General features: G+C 40.6%; 2 protein-coding genes across 2 annotated transcripts; one reads left to right on the forward strand and one right to left on the reverse strand.

Annotated features, from left to right (window-relative positions):
* On the forward strand, positions 1 to 2,470 carry LOC110465180 (pancreatic triacylglycerol lipase-like). The gene has a single exon (XM_021520836.1). It carries the CDS (start codon positions 679 to 681, stop codon positions 2,107 to 2,109), a length of 1,431 nt encoding a protein of 476 aa, XP_021376511.1. The 5' UTR covers positions 1 to 678; the 3' UTR covers positions 2,110 to 2,470.
* An 11,324-nt stretch (positions 2,471 to 13,794) lies between these two features.
* On the reverse strand, positions 13,795 to 15,534 carry LOC110465157 (extensin-like). The gene is made up of 2 exons (XM_021520778.1): positions 15,529 to 15,534; positions 13,795 to 15,162 (listed from the first exon to the last, which is right to left on the reverse strand). Exons 1-2 carry the CDS (start codon positions 15,532 to 15,534, stop codon positions 13,795 to 13,797), a joined length of 1,374 nt encoding a protein of 457 aa, XP_021376453.1.
* Positions 15,535 to 17,110: the final 1,576 nt, after the last annotated feature.

The following is a 17,110-nucleotide window of genomic DNA, read 5'->3' on the forward strand; positions in this document are numbered from 1 at the left end:
TCTACATGTACACTGGACATAGGCACAAACTACCTGGGACTCTTACCGAAATTTATCAAAATACCAGACTCTTTCTACAAAACAGGGAAGAATATAGAACTGACCATTGTTCGTGATAAAAAGACCTCGGTCCGGTCATTATCTACAAATACGTGTTCATGTGATGATCTAACAACCTCGCACCAAGTCAATTGTAACTGACAGGGAAGGTGAGACATTGGAAAGACCTTGCGGTTTTACCTAAATGTTGTCAACAATCACTACCGAAGCCTCGGATTAAGGTAATTTACATTTTCCTTCAATTCCAATCAAATGGATCTACGTTTTGAATTCACAGCAAATTAAAATAAGACTATCCCGAATAAGTGAAGAGAAGAGACAGTGGACGAGTACCCGGAAACAGTAAAGTGTATAAGGGCAGTTGACGAGTATCCCCGATACGGTGGGAGAGTTCCGGGAGTAGCGACCAATACAGTGTGTCTGTGAAGCCTAGTTACTTTACCTAGCAAATGGTAACCATATTCAAAAAAGTCATTATTAAGAATACGATTCAACATTAAAAGAAGACAAATCGTCATAAGACCAGTTACCGCCAATAGGGAAACCTATACTTGATGAATCACTGTTAATGCCTATTTGTCGGACATTTTGTGGTGAGCCCGAGCACGAGCTACGGCAATGCTAACTCTTGTGTTTGTGTGTTGTGTTGTATTTGTGACCGGGCGGGGTGTTACCTCTCCTCAAACAGAATGTCTGCCGGAGTTCGGATGCTTTATTTCAGACGGAATCGTTCCTGTTCCCCAGCAACCGGCCGTCGTCGACACGCACCTGAAGCTGTTCACGCGCTCGAGCCCGCATAGCCCGAGGACGAGTTTTGCAGTCGACCAATTCGACAGCCATATCAACAAATTTGCCTCGCTATTGGATACCACAAAAGACACCAAAGTCATCGTACACGGGTACATTGGTTCAGGATCTATGCCCTGGGTGGTTCAGATAACGAGTGAACTCCTGCTGAAGGGAGACTTCAATGTGATTGTTGTGGACTGGCAAACCGGAAGTCAACAGGAGTACAACCTCGCTGTGGGTAACTCGTATCTGGTAGGGGCAGAAGTAGCCAAGGTACTGACGTATCTTCACGACAATCGCACGCTCGACTACGTTAGAGTACACATCATTGGTCACAGCCTCGGGGGCCAGATCGCCGGGCATATTGGTTACCGGATCAAGGGGATCGGTCGTATTTCTGGACTGGACCCTGCCGAGCCGGACTTCCGGGACAAAGACACTAGCCGGAGACTTGACCAGTCTGATGCGACCTTCGTGGACATTATCCACACAGATGGGTCAAAGTTTAAACTTTTGTCGGGTTACGGCTTTCTGGCTCCGATGGGTCACGTGGATTTCTATCCTAACGGGGGTCAGCATCAGCCCGGATGTGACGAGAAACCTATCATCAGTGCAATAGACAGCATCCTGCACGGGTCAATAGGAGGCGCCACTAGATCCGTAACCTGTAGTCATAATCGAGCTGTTGATCTGTATATTGAGTCGATCAACTCAGCCTGCAGATTTTACGGTCACACGTGCTCATCCGCGTCTAAGTTTGACGACGGCTCGTGCATGGGCTGTTCCGTGGGTGGCTGTCCAGTGATGGGATACGACTCGAACCAAACTTCTCAGCGGGGCTCCTTCTATCTGAGTACGGCCGGGTCTGCGCCCTTCTGTGCACGTGAGTACTATGTCGAAATACACGTGTCCCATCTGGCAAGTACTTCATATGGAGAGTTGTTGGTGACTCTAACGGGTATGAACGGAGGATCCGAAGAAATTAAATTTTCTCCACGTAACGAGTATTTCCGGCGTGACCAGGTAGAAAAACACGTCATAGGTACCAATACCGATATAGGTCATGTAAAGTCACTGCGCGTGAAGTATGTCGAGCCCAGCCACAACCATCATACGTCACACACGGCGCATGAAATTAGACTACACAGTGTTATAATGGGATCTACAGAAAGATCGAACGACAGAGTTAAGTTTTGCGGACATGAGAACGGAATCCACCCTGATGGGAGCCTTACCCTCTCCTCGTCATTGAACTGTTAGGACCCTCAGTCTGCCCTAATTCTGGGATTGTTAGGACGGAATCTACCCTGATGTGAATCTTACCCTGTCCTCGTCATGGGACTGTAAAAACCCTAAGTCTGCCCTCATTCTGGGACTGTTAGGACGGAATCCACCCTGATGGGGCCTTCACTTTATCCTCGCTTTGAGAATGTAAGGACCCGTAGTCTGTCCTCATTCTGGAACTGTTCGGACGTGCTTCACGTTGATTGGCCCTCCTTCTGACTTTGCTCTGGAACTAGGAGGACGGACCGCGTCTTCATGAACCCAACGCCGAGGATGTTGAGGAGAAGCCCATTACGGATTTCTAAACATGATAAAGTTGTTATATTTTCTAGGATTAAAAAAGTTTTACATTTGAATGTGCGTTTTAGTCTCGTTCACTCATCGGTGAAATGGACAATTATCTCTCCATTTCCGACATCATGTAGAAATGTTCGATGGTAACACATATAATTGTCTTCTCAAAAAGCCACAAAACGCATCGACGGCGACAGTAGGGCATCATTGTAAAACATGCGTACACTCACAAACGTCGCGATTTAATGTATTTTTTCTCTGAAAATTGAAATCCTCAACTGTTTTGTAGCCGTTATATTTGGCGCCCTGTGCAAGATCAAACGCAGTGCTCTGGATTGCTCCGAGTGTATCGTGGTTTTATATTACATTAGTCAAAACATAGTCTGGGCAGCCAGCACGACAATGCCTCACAGACTTGTCTATAGAGTAAAAAACAGCAAACAAACACGTAAGGTTGTGTATTAATATTGTAATACGAGGCTAACCATGCCACCATCCCGGGATCATCAATGCCAGACGGTTTTAACCATTAGGACAACTAATGTCACGAGCTTTTATCGTGACAAGTCTTAATCTGTCACAATCCGCGCCAACACAACCAGAACATGGTTGTTGCACACTTCGTAATGCTCTCTCCTTATAATTGCTTTTGACGAGTCGTTTTTAATTTTCTTTAAAACGTCGACATAATTAACATCTTGGATAATATTCCGTTACAGAATTTAATGTCTTCTATTCTAAGTAGTATTCTGAAGTGATCTGTTAAACGTTCTCCTGCTCGGGACGAAAACATGGCCTCTTCTTTAACGTAATGGGTTTATAACGGTATTGCTTTTATATTTTAGATTCATTTCGACGTGCAACTCTAGAATACCAACTTGAACTTGCACGGAGCAACACATACCGCTTTATCACAACCTAGTTCGTAGGTCGTCTCAAAGCGGTTCACAAAGTATGACATGTCGACAGGATAATCTGTCTACAAAGAACATGATTACACAATATCACATACATACTGAGACGACATGTTTATCAAAAACATCTATCCACAAGAGCCATGAGTGCTGTCTATAAGGGTCATCTGTTCACAAATACTGAATATGTAAAAACAAGACCACCTGCTACAAAAAACATGTCCACGAAGACTACATGTCTAAGGTACCACATTTCTATATATACATATATCAAACACCTGTCTATACAGACCATCTACACGTCCTTAAATGACCTCAGATGTTAATTGTACGTTAAAAAAATTAAAACCATAACCAAACGAGCCTCCTGTCTATAAATCCCATTTTTCTATAAAGAATACCCATCTACAAGATCACACTATCTACAAAGATCAACATTTTATAAACAGAACTGACCACAAAGACCACCTTTCTACAAAGATCAACCTTTTACAAACAAAACTGACCACAAAGACCACCTTTCTACAAAGATCAACCTTTTACAAACAGAACTGACCACAAAGACCATCTACCTATAAAAGTCACCTTTCTACAAAGATCAACCATTTACAAACTGAATTAACTACAAAGACCACCTGTCTACAAATACACCTGTCTATAACGATTACCTGTCCCGTGGTGGTGGCCTTTATAGACATATTTGATTCAACATATTCCTTATTGCTCAGGACCTTATTAATAATAATAATAATAACATACAACATTTATATAGCGCCCTATATGATTTGCTAAATTACTCTAAAGCGCTTTACAACATATGGATAATAATAATGGTTATAATTGTGAAAACAAAGGCTTACAATCACTTTTATACATTTAAGCAAGCAATGTGCACATAATTGGCCAAATAAAAAGGTGGTGTTTACATGACGTCTTTGCGAGGATTTTAAAATGCAGACATGAAGAGGTGAGTTTTGATGTCCCTCTTGAACTTGGCCAGGGTATTTGACTTTCTAATAGCAGATGGTAAGCTATTCCACAACGTAGCCGAAACCCTCCCAAAGCATCTGTTTCCGTAGGTCACAGTACGAGATTTTGGGATACACAACAAAGATTCTGACTCCGACCGCAGTGATTGTGACGGCTGATACAGGGTAACACGCTCATGTAGGTACTGAGGAGCTGCTCCATTCAGTGCCTTGTATGTGTACACCAGAAGTTTGTACTGCGACCTGTATCGTACAGGTAACCAGTGCAACGAATAAAACACAGTTGTGATGTGCTGTCTCTTTCAAGTACGAGTAACTAGCCGTGCTGCAGTGTTCTGGACCCTCTACAAAGAGAGGGTAAAGTTGACACAACATAATGGCATTGTAAACATGTTTTATAATACAAGTTACTTACATATGTATTATGAGCTTTATAGACAGGATTGAACATGTTGCCAATTGCGGTGTTTCTATAAACAGGTTTTGTGATACATAGAGAATAATACATTTCTTTTCCATATCACACCCAGTATCAACTCGAGACTCCAATATCAGCCCGAGGGCCGAATGCCTGAGGGCTGATATTGGTCGAGGGTTGATACTTGATGTGATATGGGAAAAAAAACATGTTTTATTCTGTTTATTACATACTTAGTAATAAAATACGGAATGATCTACTATCGTATGATTTTTTTTTCTTTAAAAAAATGAAAAACGAAAAGTTCCCTAAAGGGGTGTGAGGCTGATACGGGTTTTGGGGTGTGATACGGCGAGGGCTGATATGTGTTAGAGTAATTGTGTCGTATCGCATATACAAAAACAACGTATTTATTAGTAAGTATGTAATAAATCTAAATAACTGGGGTGTTCTTTGTAGATACGTCTAACTTTACATGTTACTTTGTACGATGGTCTATATACAGAAGTTTGATTTACACGTATCGTATAGTTAACAAGTTTTACTGCACATGTTACTCACTGTGGTTGTCTTTAGATACATATCTCATTGTTCTCGTACTTATTTTGGAGGCCTTTATAGACTCTGTGGTGATCTTCATGCATACGTCTGATTGTCCACTTACCTAGGCCTTTATAGACAGGGTTGTCTGTAAATGTTACTAATTCGTAAAACAATTAATGAAATACAGAGCATGTCGGTGGTCCGAACAGATACAATATGTACATGTATCTTCGATCTCTTGACACACTTGAACCACTTCATTATAATTTATTTATTTAATTCTAATATATTTATGATAAACAAGCAAAGAATTTTCTAACCCACAACAACGACAAAGTGATCCAATATGTAAATGAAAGCGTCCCGAAAAGTGAATCCAACATTTGGGATAATCGAAACTCGTACACAAAAGGTTACGTGGTACACTTCTGTTACTCAGCAGTTTGATGTGGTTTGTCACCGGATTACAATACTTTTGGCCTTCAAAGTCAAAAGACATACTCTATGTCTGTGTCCCAACAGCATCGTCTGTAGTCAGACATTTATACACTAACTAATCCTCGTCATGTTAATCCGAATCATGGCGTTTATCATGATACAACTAAAATCAAAGTGGGGTCTGACCTTAAAATCTTTTAACATCCGTACAGCCGCTGAAGCACGATCTATCGCATGCACTCATTCAGAAAATCTCCGCTTATGTCTTTTTAAGTCAAAGATTTCAGAGGTTATCTCTTTAACTGATCTTTAATTATTCTTTATCAAAGGAAGCATGTTTTCTTTCATTATAAGCTGGTCTGAATACTTTATATGCTGATGCTATGATAAATACCACCAATCCTATGGTCACGAGATTGATGAAAAGGAGCACAACCACCACAGGCCGTGCGGAGGATGCTAAACTCCCGAAATATTCCGAAGCTTGCACTGATACCGCTATCCGTTCCAGCACGAACCGCGGGCACTTGGTGCTGTTTCCTTTAACCGTGAAATTTTACATTGTCGTAACTGCATTCTGTCTGGAGACGCGCCCATCCAATTTACACACAGGTCCATATATGGTCGTGCACGGTTCGTGACTAAGATACATGCATTACAGACACATGTAATTACATGTGGACGGGTAATGCCGGATTTCTCGCTACATACATCTCCCGGGAAATAATCTAATACGTAGACGTAAATGTAGTCGGAATGATGGATTACTGAATATACACACGGTAACTCATTTTTCAAAATCATTTCCCAATTACTTATACGAGTTCATGTTTGAATATACATAAACATGAAAAATGAGGTTTTATGCTGCATGTAGTTACCCGGATAACACGTTATACAGGTAGTCCTGGGAATATCTCAAATATGCCATTACTTATTAATGGAGAAGAAATCACCACTCGTCCATGACAGTTCATCGGTTTTTGTCCCACCCTTCACAGGTGTGTCTCCCGTTTTAGCCGGGAAAGATCAGCTTGTCACTTCATAGGGGGAGATAGCCTCGTGCCGATTAGCACGTGTTCGAGTGTGACGTCATTAAAATGCGTCATCGGTAATTGTGACGTCATCAAAAGTGAATAACGATATGCATACCCCACATGTGTTTTTGTTTACAAACATGGCAGAGTATTGTCGGTGTGGAGCTGTGACTGAAATAATAGGATGGGAGAAAAATAACCATCCCCTACCTTGAGGGTGTAACAGAGAAATCTCCAACCCTTGGGTTGATTTTTTTGGTTGTCTAACCCTCGGCAGAGCCTCGGGTTAGACAACCAAAAAACATCACCCCTCGGGTTAGATATTTCTCTGTCACACCCTCAAGGTAGGGGAAGATTCTATTAATCATCGTGGAGCTCTTTGGTAAATAACATTTGCGTCACAGGCAGCATGTACCCTTAAAAGGAATTTACTATAGTAATGGATATTACAAATCTGGAGTTGCATGTGTTTTGACATTGAACTAACTTACAAGACAAATATTGGGAATAAGAAAAACAACAAAATGTAAACGCTTTGATGTTAGTCAATGCCAATGTGATTTGTTCAGAATTCCAGACCTACATCCAGGCATAGGCACTTGACGCTTTGTTATGTCAGGGTTTTTTTTGTTTTTTTTTATATAAGTATACTTTTTTTTCAAAATTATTATCTGAGAATTATCTGAATAAAAAAAAGAAATGACATTTTTTTTTTTTTTTTTTTAATGTACATGCATTCGAACCAATCATTGGTTTTTTGGAAAAAAAGTATACTTATATAAAAACAAAAATCTGACATAACAAAGCGTCAAGTGCCTATGATCCAGGTAAAAGGGAATACATGTTTTGTAAATTGTCTGTTAGGTATGTCAGAGCAAAAAGTCGGATACTTTTGTTCATTTTGATAGCAGGTACATTGATATCTTCATTATGATATTTCGGAAAGTTGCATAATTGCCACCTCGTGACATTAATCAATAAATGAATAAATAAATGAAAAATAAATAAATGAAAAATAAATAAATAAATAAATGTAGGTGAGAGACAGTCGGCCCAGAAAAGAACTTGTAACCACCTTATTGAGCCGGGATGACGTAATTTACTTACATATATATATATATATGTAATATATAAAAATAAATATNATATATATATATATATATATATACAAAAGCTACAAACAGTAACCCCATCAGTGAGCCAATATGCCAAAGGTAACATCTACAGGTCTACCAATTTCCGGTTGACAATAAAACAAGCCCCACGACAGGTGCCCTGTGTGTCAACCACAGTCCTGCCTACTCGTGACATGTATCTAACATGTAGTGACTGGGTAAAAATGGAATTTACAATCAATAATTTCCGGTAGACATGTACGTTGTAATTGGAAAGTTATGATTGGGTTAAGTTTTATTAGACAGGTCACAGCACGGACCTACATTGGCCTGGCAGTCTGATTATTAAAAAGGGCAGATGCTTTATCATATCAGTGACGTCATCTATACCTTGATGTAACGATAAACCATTTATTATATAGGAAATATGCTTAAGTCAATCTCATGGGATGTTGAATTGGTCTTGAGATAAACTCAACACGAACTGCTTCGTTGCTCATCAAATTTGTCTCAAGACCAAATTGATTCGCTACCCCACAGAATAGACGAAATTGGCCAAAAATGGAATCTCTATATTTCTATAATTTTTGGACGGACTTGTGTTTGTCTGAATACAAAATAAGTCCGACATCATACGTCATTCAATGTCTATACTGATGGAATACATATATTGTTTATAAAACATTGGTAACGAAACAATTTCATTATTAAAGTAAAAGACACTACACTTATTTGTCTGACGATGTATATTGGTTCGGATGTGAAAGTAGTACTAGTACTGTCTAAACCAAATTCATACGCGAGTCACGGATAAATGAAACGGAAACGTTTGGTAGCAACAATGCTCCGAAATTGTTTTAGAAATTAAAACATTTGATAATTTGAAATCCGATTGTAAGTTGTATGAGAGATTATTTTCCATGGAAATGGTAGTGTATATTTATGTACTATTCTTTAAAAAAAAGCAAGCGTCATTATAGGTTAAAAACACATGGGTCGACAGACAATTAATGACTCTGATTTACCCTTTTCGTTAAGTGTTGTTATGTATGATAATTTACAAGGACTAATTAACAGAAGATAAATGAAAAGAGTCGTTTAGCACTAAGCGAGCAGTATCGAAATTTCCTTGCTATCATTTACTAAAAGACTAAAAGAAATTATTCAGGATTCAGTAATGGGAGCCTAAAAACTAGGAACCAACTTCAGGCTCTCGGATGGGGAGAATGTAACAGCGTCCACAGTCCGTGTCGGTGTCAGTTTTGTTTTGTTTTCTTTCTTTTTCGTTTTAGAAACCTTCCCTTGGAGTAACGTTTTAGTAATTCTGTTCTGAATAGTTAGCTCTTAATGTGGTAAACATGCTTTTCTTATTTTCTCTTCGTTTTACTGCCCTCTTTCCTCATTCAGCGCTTTGTTTTTGTCTCTATGAAGAGTTTATATCTCGTCTATCGAGTTAAAAGGTGCAAATTTTATAAACACGTAAATTGAGATTTAGCCAGCAAAGTTTTTCGGCTCGGGTGATGCTGTCTATGTTTGAGGGATGTTTTTTATAAAGCTGGTAGTTAATAAATGGCCGTACATATTACTTCACATTTAACAGGTACGTAATAAACAAAGCAAAAGTACAACATACCTTTAAATTTAAATTTTCACTTTCTTACTTTCGTTTCCATCAACAATACTGTGTATTCATTGTATTTAGCAAGTCTTCTAACGCTAATTTCTATTTCTAATTTTGTTCAGAAAACCTTTAGTTTGACATCTACCGTTTCCGCACGAATGCTTTGCCAGAGTACCTCTTTTGACTCTGATTAACTGATTGTTTCTGGGATATATCGATATCCGACACATACATTGTGTTCTATTTTTTACATTGTGATGAATGTTGGTATAAGTGTTGCTCCCGCGAAGCAACTATGTGTAAAGAATGAAGCAGACATTTTTGCAAGATGGCCGCCTTAAACTGATCTCTCATGACTGGCCGAAATAATGGAACACGATAAACAAGAGAATAGATGGACCGCCGTGGACCGACCTCTAAACCTGAGTCCTGTTTGTAGCCATTGTTCATACTTTGTAGCAGTTAAAAATAAGGATTTACGACCAATATTTAAGTTAAGTTTCGGAATCCAAGATGGTCGTCATCGTTTCCGATTGATTGATAGATCCGATGCTACTTTTTGCGTAGCAGCATTTACTGCATGACTACGAGGAAGTTAAGGGAACTCTAATATTTTATGATTCAATCAATACTGGTATATTTTCCCCTTAATTGGTTTCTATATACCTTAAAGGCGGACCAGTACATGAAAATATACCAAACTAGGAATTCAACGATTGGTTGAATACGCTACATCGTCTACCGACTGAACAAATATCGTTGTCAAACACATTCTTTAATTTAATTTTTTATTTTCCCCACACCATAGACAGATCAAATTAAGATTCTCAACTTTTTGACATTTTTAATAGCGCACAGGTAAGGAAGTAAAGTTAATGTATGTGAGAATTGCTTCTGCAACTGTATGTATAGTTCCCCAACATACAGTTGTGGGATCGCACAACGTTACACGATGTGCGGTGTGCGCATGATGTGTGCACGGTGTGTGAACGATGTGTGCACGGAGTGCGAACGATACAAAATTGGACGATCATTGCTTGCGCACATTTTTGCGGACGATGGGCGAATGTTGTGCGATAACAATCGTGGTTGGTGTAAATTGAGGAATGCCTTAACAACAATACGGTTTCGTGTTTAAACATATAAACTTGATTTTTATGTATGTTTCTATATTCTAGCTACATCTATAAGCTTATCTTTCTGTCTAAATTTTCTTAAATTTAGAAATGGTGTTTTCGGTGTTTTTTAAACAACCTAAATGGACACATGTAAAATTACAACACAGTCTCGGCAATACGGGTAAACATAGCCACTTTGTACCTGTACCTAGACCGTAGTTATCCCCCGCCCGGGGCACTTACGTAACTCGACAAGATGTGAAAACCAGGTGAAGGGGAGCTATAGACCAAAACGAATGCAAATAACAAATACTTAACGTCCAGTTGGGTTTTCATAACGGTCATACGGTATCACATATTCGCTCTATGTGTTAGGGACAGGCCAGAAAAAACTCCGGTCACTCATCAAATTGTTATTTACCTGTTCTGTTACCTAGAAGCTAAACCCATTCTTGACAGTCTAACGGTCACTGTAACGCTGTATACATGTAACAGGCATTGTAGAATTGTACATAATCTTAGTTATTGTGATGAGCAATTACAGTAATATATACAGTGTACATTATTGCATACGAGCCTTCAGTATTTTTTGCATTCCGTTATATTGATCAACAAATTGTACCAAATAGCACAGTTGTGCGGAGAAAAGCGTACAACGGGGCGAGCGATTGTTAAATCGCACAGTTGTGCGCACCATTTGTGGACGATGTGCGGAAGGTGTGTGAACGATGTATGCACGGTGTGCGCACGGATTTTTTGGTGCGTTGTGCGGTCACACAACTGTAGTTATATTCCTTTCTCGGTCCCAGGGGGAAATAGAAAGCGTAAGTACGTAAACTTTATTTATTTTACAACAATTATTTCAACTTATATTAATCACTCTTGTTGGCCCGGATATTAGCGCGCATGGGTCTTAATGTGGGAGAAAACCGAAGTACCTGGAGAAAACCCACGTGGTCGGGCATATGACCATACCTTTTCACGTCCGATCGGGGAATCGATCTTGGTGAAATTCCCCAGGATCCGAGAATGCTAATATTCCCACGTAATGAAGTAACTTTATCCTATAGTAAAGAAATATACTTTACATCAATTCTAATTATGTTAAAGACAAAACTCTAAGTATGTTGAATTGCCCGTGATGATCCATTAAAAGCTTCTTTTCACTGTCAGTACTCATGCCCATCCAAATGATATTTGTTTCTCTCTCAAAATGTGCTCTCAATTAAGAATATTTAGGGGGAAGTTATGTTTTAAAATCTTCATTCAGACTCGTTCATTGACACCGTTTGCGCCACCTGTATATTGACCAAGTAAGTATTCCAAAATCCCTACTAAAAGATTCTATAGTGTAAAAGACACAGCAATCAACGTCTCTTTTAGATAGCACTTCATTTACGTATTTGCATGTAGGTTGAGCGTGTGAAGGATTATACAATATACATAAGTATTTAAATAGCTAGCATAGGGGACCGGTACGTATAGAAAGACCCCTAGAAGAACAAATACGGGACATGCGCACGATAGGAACATACATGTATATATGGAGCTAGTGCGTCTGAACTGACGACTGGCATAAACGCAGAAATGCGCATGGCTGGCACATATAGAGATTAGACTCGGAAAGACATTAGAGGGGCTAATAAGTGAACTACAAATTGTATAGATATTGGAATCGGGATACGTGTACAGGGACTAATAAGGGAACTATGTTTGATTTTTAATTTGCCAATCGAGAGCTGGAATGACGCGAGAAGACACTCAAGAAAATCACGTTACTGATATATAATGTAGAAACACAGCACCTGTAACGTGTAGATGTACTAAGAAATATGATTAATAATGATAAAATATTCTGTAGCGACACTACTAAATGAGTTACACGTGATACAGGTCGACTGCCATCACAGTTGCCGCAATGGATACGCATGGCGTAAGGTACAATACCTGGCGACGGGCCGTGGGGACTAAGGGACGTCGCCTCATTGATTTATATGATAAAACGTGTACAACGACGGACAATCAAAACTTATGTATGTCACCAATCCTCCTAACGACCTGATTAACTGCTGTTCAGAGAACTTCCTCTTCAATTTGTGGCCCGCCGGGGGAATCATTGACGCCACAATGTAATAATGCTGCCAATACGGAAAGGATTTTACGATGGCGGACCTTAGCGAACATTGTTTCTACAACGTAGACGTCTACAGTCTGTTGTGCAATTCGAGGACAGAGCAATTCTCACGGTCGATGCTTTATTTTACATATGAATATTTCTTAAAGTACGGAAAGTTAAGTGTTTATGCCTTATTATGTTACCAAATGGTTACAAGGGACATTCTCTAGACAAGATGTACTTTCCATTCTTATACTTTATCCTAGAGTCCAAATCCGTTTGGCAACGCAACCACTTCTCTCGTCTGTGGAACATTTCAGAACGATCACAATAAATTTTAGAAAATAAATTCCCGCTCTTTTGTTTATGTCGTCTGCGTGTTGGCCTGTCTGGGAATGAAACATCTATGGAGGGTCCAGGCCGACCACAAGACACATACGTCTTCCGGTAATGGCCGGCTTGGTGTCTGTCTGGACAAGCCCGGCCTGTACATACTATTTGTATTCTAATTATCTAGCTTGTTACCCCTTTGATACATTTTATTGTTTTGTCACAGGAAGGGGCTTAGTAAGGGTACACGGCGTGTTCTCTTATTTTTGGCCATACCACGTTGCTATCATGGGCTTGCAATAATTTGCAATCGGAGTAGTGGCACTGTGTCATCCCCGCCCAGAGTAATGCTATTATAGAACAATGTGGTGTTATATGCATATTGCTAATGACACGGAGACCAATAATTAAACCAATGCGTAAAAAAATACCAATTTTAGTAAACGATAACTTTTATTGTAAGAGGTAGCAAAGATTTGTGTTAAATAAAGAAAACTATGATGTTTTTCAAGCTTAAATGTCATTTTCAAACATTTTTAACACATCAACAATTCCATTAACACTGCCGATATCTGTTCAGTCTTCCGTTCGAATTCTAACAATTCAGCAGCTTATCTTTCCATCATCTTGAACCTATCATTAGACTGAGATTCCATTCCCGATGAGTTCCGAAAGGTGCATTGAATTAAATAAAAATAAGTATTGCATGGTTTGTGATTGAATAGAACCTATATCTTAAGGTTACTTTGGTATAACCGTGACTGTATTTGACGGCTTGTGGTTGTGTTAAAATGCTCGTAGCTATTTTGGAATGTACTTCGATGTGTTGGACGGTTCGTGGGTGTATTGGACGGTTCGTGGGTGTATTGGACGGTTCGTGGGTGTATAAGCCGGTTCGTGGGTGTATTGGACGGGTCGTGGGTGTATAAGCCGGCTCGTGGGTGTATTGGACGGGTCGTGGGTGTATTGGACGGCTTGTTGGTGTATTGGACGGTTCGTGGGGGTATTGGACGGCTTGTTGGTGTATTGGACGGGTCGTGGGTGTATTGGACGGTTCGTGGGTGTATTAGACGGCTCGTGGGTGTATTGGACGGTTCGTGGGTGTATAAGCCGACTCGTGGGTGTATTGGACGGCTCGTGGGGGTATTGGACGGTTCGTGGGGGTATTGGACGGCTTGTTGGTGTATTGGACGGGTCGTGGGTGTATTGGACGGCTTGTTGGTGTATTGGACGGCTCGTGGGTGTATTGGACGGTTCCTGGGTGTATTGGACGGCTCGTGGGGGTATTGGACGGTTCGTGGGTGTATTGGACGGCTTGTGGGTGTATAGGCCGGCTCGTGGGTGTATTGGACGGTTCGTGGGGGTATAAGCCGACTCGTGGGGGTATTGGACGGCTCGTGGGTGTATAAGCCGGTTCGTGGGGGTATTGGACGGTTCGTGGGTGTATTGGACGGGTTCGTGGGTGTATTGGACGGTTCGTGGGTGTACTGGACGGTTCGTTGGTGTATTGGACGGCTCGTGGGTGTATTGGACGGTTCGTGGGTGTATTGGAAGGTTCGTGGGTGTATTGGACGGTTCGTGGGGGTATTGGACGGTTCGTGGGTGTATTGGACGGCTCGTGGGGGTATTGGACGGTTCGTGGGTGTATTGGACGGCTTGTTGGGGTATTGGACGGTTCGTGGGTGTATTGGACGGCTTGTGGGTGTATAGGCCGGCTTGTGGGTGTATTGGACGGTTCGTGGGTGTATTGGAAGGTTCGTGGGTGTATTGGACGGGTCGTGGGTGTATTGGACGGCTTGTTGGTGTATTGGACGGTTCGTGGGGGTATTGGACGGTTCGTGGGTGTATTGGACGGCTTGTTGGTGTATTGGACGGTTCGTGGGTGTATTGGACGGGTTCGTGGGTGTATTGGACGGTTCGTGGGTGTATAAGCCGGTTCGTGGGTGTATTGGCCGGTTCGTGGGTGTATTGGACGGCTCGTGGGTGTATTGGACGGCTTGTGGGTGTATAAGCCGGCTCGTGGGTGTATTGGACGGTTCGTGGGTGTATTGGACGGTTCGTGGGTGTATAAGCTGGCTCGTGGGTGTATTGGACGGCTCGTGGGTGTATTAGAAAGTTCGTGGGTGTATTGGACGGCTTGTGGGTGTATTGGACGGCTCGTGGGTGTATTGGACGGTTCGTCTCTTATGCCTATGACTGTATAATGCTGTTTTCGGTATTGGGAGGCTCATGGCTTCTATAGAATGCTGGTGGTTGTATCGCACGGCTCATTGATGTTTCTATGCTTGTGGCTGTATTTGACCGCTCATGACTTTACTAGTACATCTGTATGTTCGTGGTTGCATGGACGGCTGTGGGCTAAATATCACTCCTCTTAGCCGGTTTTTCTGGTATAATTATCGGTATATAGCTGACAAACTGTGCATAGTCCCGATTGGTAGTATTTCGGTCTATAACCTCACCGTCATATCCCAAAGTAAAGGTTATCTCTGTCTTTGCGTCTCCCTCCGTTGCAGCTCCGCACTATTCCCGGTGTTTGGAACGTTAGTCCACCAACTCAACGTAAAGTCGAATGTGTCGCTCTCAGTAATCCGGATTTATGGTCCTACTCCGGGACGACGACTAGAAAACCATTCTTAATGATAAAAACCTAAACTGTTCTGTGTAATCAAATTGTGAAAGAAGACCAATTCTGATACCGGTTATTGGTGCAACCCGATATTTTGTGATTCCACTAACACAACTGTACTCCCATATACATTGTACCTCGGTACGTACTTTTATAGGTTTTACACACTCCTGTATAATTTTGATACATATAGGTGTATAAAACCATTCGTTACATGTCATATAGGTCTGGGAAAGCCGTTCAGTTAAGATAGACAGCACATTGAAACACCATACATACAGCCATAGTCTGACATTTGTTCCATAACTACTATGTTCTACTATAGAGCCCTGCAGGTCGGGGATCGAGAAAAGTATACACCTGCTGTTACCCACTGCATGGATCGTAAGAGGCGAGTAATGTGGGGACATGTATGTGTGCTGGGAGCACAATATTGGTGTATTTGCCGCCTTGCGATAGCGCGGATATATTGCCGACTTTAGAGTGCTACAGACGTATCTCACTGATGGCCGAAGGCACCCAGCAAAGTATTCCACCTGGTCTCATTATTTAGCTGGGAATAACAATGTCCTGGGACATGGAATGGTTGTTTTGTAATGCTTAACAGAAAGTAGAAGCATGCGGTCTAGGGACCTTCAGACACTAATCGCCTTGTATACAAAATCTGTAATTGGTCTAAATTGGCAACAGAGAATAGAACAATTTATGTTACAGAGTAACCTGCAACCGCTATTAGAACCAGATTTAGACAAAGTACAATGTATTGTTGTTGATAAACATAAGAATTAGGATAGGTCAAACTGGTGACAGGAACTGTGGTATGACCGTGGAAATGAGAATGGGAGACAACTTGGTACTTATGGGGCGTTATGAAACTAAAATTTAATCTGAACGCTTTACTGTACCAGAAACACATATATTATACAAAAGGATTGGTGTATTTTTTAATGTTGAATGTAGGTTTTGTTGAGAATGAAACTCGTTTCCGTCTGAAATGTGAGGTTTAAAATGACCTGCGCGATATACTTTTTAACAAGCTACTAGAGTCGACCTTAGATGGAAAATTAAATTCTAGTGACATTGTACATACACTGATATTTAAACATGGGACACTTCAATAACATATTTTAAACTAATACCTTCACACATACTGATAACAGTAAAGCTAAGATATATGTATTGCTCATGGAAATTGAAAGAAACAAATATGTTTGGCATTTGTGTTAGTGTGTATTTTTTGTTTATTTTTAATACGTTACCAACATAGATAACATCCCCTTGTAATATCTACAATTTTTTAAGGATCTACGACACACGATTTGTTCGGCAATAAGATATATCTGAAGCTTGTAATTACACCACCTCATTTTCTTCGCGTGTAAAGTTAATATAAATTGTTGATGCATATATTTGAT

The sequence above is a fragment of the Mizuhopecten yessoensis genome, unplaced genomic scaffold (assembly GCF_002113885.1).
Source record: "Mizuhopecten yessoensis strain PY_sf001 unplaced genomic scaffold, ASM211388v2 scaffold11059, whole genome shotgun sequence".
Classification (NCBI taxonomy): domain Eukaryota; kingdom Metazoa; phylum Mollusca; class Bivalvia; order Pectinida; family Pectinidae; genus Mizuhopecten; species Mizuhopecten yessoensis.